Source organism: Corapipo altera, unplaced genomic scaffold, assembly GCF_003945725.1.
Source record: "Corapipo altera isolate COAL_440 unplaced genomic scaffold, ASM394572v1 78820, whole genome shotgun sequence".
Lineage (NCBI taxonomy): Eukaryota > Metazoa > Chordata > Aves > Passeriformes > Pipridae > Corapipo > Corapipo altera.
Window position 1 is genome coordinate 1 of NW_020889922.1, and position 1,876 is coordinate 1,876.

General features: G+C 67.0%; 1 protein-coding gene across 2 annotated transcripts; it reads left to right on the plus strand.

The window, feature by feature from the left end:
- Positions 1–478: 478 nt before the first annotated feature.
- Positions 479–1,717, plus strand: LOC113942317 (prohibitin-like). 2 transcript variants are annotated; one of them, XM_027633450.1, is made up of 3 exons: positions 479–599; positions 1,063–1,188; positions 1,446–1,717. In XM_027633450.1, the coding sequence occupies exons 1-3, from the start codon at positions 500–502 to the stop codon at positions 1,700–1,702; spliced, it is 483 nt and encodes a 160-aa protein (XP_027489251.1). In that variant the 5' UTR covers positions 479–499; the 3' UTR covers positions 1,703–1,717. The 2 variants fall into 2 exon arrangements, with proteins under 2 accessions (XP_027489251.1, XP_027489252.1); XM_027633451.1 differs by having other exon boundaries at positions 523–568.
- The last annotated feature ends 159 nt before the right edge of the window (positions 1,718–1,876 follow it).

The following is a 1,876-nucleotide window of genomic DNA, read 5'->3' on the forward strand; positions in this document are numbered from 1 at the left end:
TGCACAGAATCCCAGAGGGGCTGGGGTTGGAAGGGCCCTCTGGAGATATCCAGGGCAGGGTCACCTGGAGGAGACGATACAGGTGTGTTTGGGATGTTTCCCTGTCTGGAGAGACCGCCCACCCTCCCTGCTCGTTCTGGCCGCTCCTCCGTCCCCTCACCCCTGTCCCCCTCACCCCTGTCCCCCTCACCCCTGTCCCCCTCACCCCTGTCCCCCTCCCCCCTGTCCCCCTCACCCCTGTCCCCCTCACCCCTGTCCCCCTCATCCCTGTCCCCCTCACTCCTGTCCCCGTACCCCCCTGTCCCCGGTGCGGTCCCCACGTGCCCTCCCGCCTCGGGACTACATCTCCCAAGAGCCCTTGCGCGCAGCTCCAGCCAATAGCGCGCGGCCTTGCTCAGCCATCGAAGTGCCGCGGTGCACGTCGGGAGCTGTAGGCACTCCCTGCCGTCAGCTCTGCCTAGAGCTACACATCCCAGAATGCCCCGGGAAGCACGAGCCAATGAGCAGCGGGCGTGTTGGCGCGGCGCGCAGGCGCGCTGGGGGCGGGCGGCCGCGGCCTCATGTGGAGGTCAGGGGAGCGGCGGGGCGGGAGGGCGGTGGTGGGTCCGGGGGTCCCGCAGGGTCCCGGGGGTTGCCGGGGCCGGGGGGGAGCCCAGAGCGAGCCGAGCCGCGGCCTGAGGGCGGGAGGGAGCGAGAGAGCGAGGCCTTGACTCACGGGGCGCTCGTCCTGGGGGCGAGCGGCCTAGGAGGGAACGGGGAGGGGGAGGCGGGAGGGGGGTCCGGGGTGCGGGAGAGGGGTCGGGGTGGGAGTGGAGGGGTAAGGAGGGGATGGGGGGAGCAGGGAGTGGGCTTGGGGGGGTGCCCGGGGTGCTGCGGGGTCCGAGCCCAGGAGGGGTCGCGAGGGGAGGAGACCCCCGGGGCTGGGGGGACCCCAAGGGTTGAGGTGTCTGGTGGGGGAGAAGGAGCTGCTGGGGTTTTGGGAAGGGGTCGATCCCCAGCTCCATGGACACCCCCCCGACCTTGCTGGGCGAGGTTTTGACGGTCCCGGGGGGGTGTTTGCAGGAGGGAATTCCAACGGGGGCTGGAGCTGCAGGGGTGAAATGGCTGCGAAGGTGTTTGAGAGCATCGGGAAGCTCGGCCTGGGTTTGGCTGTTGCAGGTGGAGTCGTGAATTCTGCTCTGTACAACGGTGAGTGGGACGAGCTGGGCGCTTCAGGCCACTTTATTTTATGCTTTTGTCAGTGTTTTGCCTTCTGTGGGCTTTTACTGCCAAATAAAAAGAGCCCCCAGGCCTTGCTGGGCTGGTTTGTACCTCGAGCATTGCACAGTCAGGAGGGCTGGGAGGTCCCTTCTCCAGAAGCTGTCAGGGAGCTGCTCCGTGGGGAGCCCAGCCCGTTCCCGGGGGGTGGTTTTTGGGATTCCCTGACGTGCCTTTTCCCTCCCCAGTGGATGCAGGACACAGGGCCGTGATCTTCGACCGGTTCCGAGGGGTGCAGGACGTGGTGGTGGGGGAAGGGACCCACTTCCTGATCCCCTGGGTGCAGAAGCCCATCATCTTCGACTGCCGCTCCCGCCCCCGCAACATCCCCGTCATCACCGGCAGCAAAGGTGAGCCCTGGCACGGGGAACGGGGCACTGGGGCTGCCCAGGGTTTGTTCCCTCCTGCTGGGAGTGGAGATGGGGCCCTAAAGCAACGGCCCTAAACTGAGCCACAACTTCCACCTCAGTGTGAGGGAGAAATTATCTCCGTGGGGGCGGCAGAGCCCTTGAGAGGTGAGCAGGGAGGCTGTGGAGTCTCCCTCTCTGGAGACATCCCAAACACACCCCTGTCACCTGCTCCAGCTGCCCCTGGGGTGGCACTGGGTGATCTCCAGAGG